This window comes from Berghia stephanieae, chromosome 13 (genome assembly GCF_034508935.2).
Source record: "Berghia stephanieae isolate SIO BIC M18660-M18661 chromosome 13, UCSD_Bste_1.3, whole genome shotgun sequence".
In the NCBI taxonomy this organism is placed as follows: domain Eukaryota; kingdom Metazoa; phylum Mollusca; class Gastropoda; order Nudibranchia; family Aeolidiidae; genus Berghia; species Berghia stephanieae.
In genome coordinates, this window is record NC_088372.1 from 35703947 (window position 1) to 35706446 (window position 2500).

The 2500-nt window shown below is 35.7% G+C and overlaps 1 protein-coding gene across 1 annotated transcript in view; it reads right to left on the reverse strand.

The window, feature by feature from the left end:
* LOC144959000 (disco-interacting protein 2 homolog C-like) overlaps nt 1-2500 on the reverse strand; it is a 90083-nt gene that overhangs the window by 18097 nt on the left and 69486 nt on the right. The window contains exon 27 of the mRNA XM_078891315.1: nt 1767-1847. Within this exon, the coding sequence (XP_078747441.1) occupies nt 1767-1847 (81 nt within the window). The remainder of the gene's footprint in view (nt 1-1766; nt 1848-2500) is intronic.

Genomic DNA, 2500 nt, shown 5'->3' on the forward strand with positions numbered 1-2500 from the left:
AACCATCACAGATTGGAACAATTTACCGCAAGAAGTTACATCTGCACCCAATTTAGATTTATTTACAGAGCTTCTAGATCACTGCTGAATTTCAACTTAATGTTATTGTTCATGTCAAAATCTTCATGAGTGAAGGTGGACATTAAAGGAAGATTCAAATTCCGATTCAGGTCATCACAATCATGTGATAAATCCCATAAGCTTTGATTCTTATCAATTTCCTACTTCATCTGATTTGTTTTACATCTTTCGGTTTGTTTTTTTTGTTTGGCCTTGTGTTTTATTTTATTACTCTGATTCATTAATTTATTCTTTTCTCCTAATTCGTTTCTATTTTCTCTCCTTACATTTACTTATTCTTTGAGTGCAAGGGGTAAGTAAAAAAAATTCTAGAGGAATTCCATTCTTCTTGTATATTTTTGCATTCTTAGATTCCTTTCATTCTACTATTGTTTCCACACTGATATTGTTATTCTAGGCACACAGAGCAAGGCAAGCACAGTAAAACTTGCATAACGATTTTGGTTGCTATTGTGGGAATGGAAGGGAAGGGCGGGGGGGGGGGGCTAAACAGGTTTTTTGGGGTTTGTTTTTTTTCTCTATCCCCTGGTGCAGAAATAAAAGAACTCAGAGAAAAAGAAAAAAAAAAAATAACAACACACCAAAAAAAAATTAAGTAAACAGACAGTGGAAGACAGCAAAGAAAACAAATAATAAACAAACAAAAATAAATGTTAAAACACTTTAATGAAGAAGCAAACAAGGGAGAATCTGGTGCATTACCCTACGTAGGCCAGTCTTCTGAAAAATGGCAGGAACAGTCTGAATGGAATGGCATCACTTAAATAACATTGATATGACTAGGGCTGTCTTTTGTCTCTTAGCAATAGATAAGAATTAATTTCTTCTATTAGTCAGGCTAGCAAGCGGCATTGCTACAAACTTATGAAAAGCTCAAAATATATCTATCATCAACTTCTTCTATAAATCATATTTGATATGTTGTTTAATGACTGTTTAATCAAACCCTTTATCAAGTAATTTACTTTTCCATTTAGGTCTTTGAGGCTTGGGAAAAAATTCTTGTCTTTGCTTCGTATCACTAGTCTCTTCTTCAACTAAAAATAAATATGAATAAACACCAAACAGTTTGTGGAAAATGTTGGCTGAAGAAAGACTTGGGACCCGAGAAGTTCTTCATATGGAATATTGTTGGAGGGTTTGTTTCCCCTAAAGAAATCATATTATTTTTGTTTCCTACTTCTACAGGCCTAAGGTATTTTCAGAAATGTTTTGTACCCAATCCAGCCTGGTGGCTCATCGGTACGGCATCTTGTCTTGCCACAAAAGTCAACCAACATTACGTGTGATTAGTAGCAAATGGGTCACAGGGATCATGGAAAATCTGGTCCCAGTGTTGTGTCCTAGGGTAAGGCACTTTACATAAATACACTATCCTACTCGACTCAGGTGTGAATGAGTACCAGACTACAGGCATTGACGGATATTGTAGGATTGCTAGTACGAAAAAAGGATGCCTAACACGCAACTTGTACTGTATGAAATAGAAATATGGTTTCATTTTGGCCTGCTGTGAGAATAAATGAAACACTGTGAAGCACATCCCATTGAGCATGGTTAATCCATGAAAATGTGCTATATAGATGTTCCAATTTATCTTCTTTTTTTCTTTAATGGATTGTAATATCAGGTAGATTCCTTTGATTCAATAACAAAGTGAGATGAGAGTATTTGACAACACTTACCCTGGAGTTAATCATGGTGAAGAGTGTGTGGTCTGGAGTAGTCAGAGCTCTCCACCTCATAATTTCTGTCAGGAACTGATGCTGGTTAAAAAATTAAAAATAAAAAAAAAGGAAAAATTACAGCAATGAATAAATGGAACAATCTTTCAGGGCCATAGGACTCAAGAGTCTATCCTAGGCTCTGAAGGGAGTAATAAATGCTTGCTATCCTTTGGATAGGGCAGAAAAAAAGGAATGAACAAAAATGACTATTATAACAGCTTGGGAAAAAGAGCAAAATACCGAACAGGGAATGTTTGGGGCTCACTACCCTTCTTCAGGCAATAACAAAAACAGTAAAAAAAACAAACCCATTTATCCATCACTTATCATCAATATCAGGCAGCAGAAAAGTATTTGGTATGTCTTGTCAGCAAGTACAATGTCATTTCGAGATCGTACTTGCCCACAAGATGTGCCAAATACGTTTCTGACGTCTGCCTGCATTTCAAGTGACTTACCAATGTTTTGTTTTTAAAAAAATGATTTTTCATATTGGCTGAAGAAAGGTTTTGAGCTTGAAAGGTTCACGTTGGGTATTTTGTTCTTTTTCTAAGTTGTTCTATTCATTTTTGTTCATTACTTTTTACAATTCAGAGCTACTAGCAGCTTAGTATCACTTTGTATAGGGCACTGGTCTTTTTGTTAAGCACTCTCTGCCTGGCTAATGGGCCCAATCACCTTAAAAGTGCTGG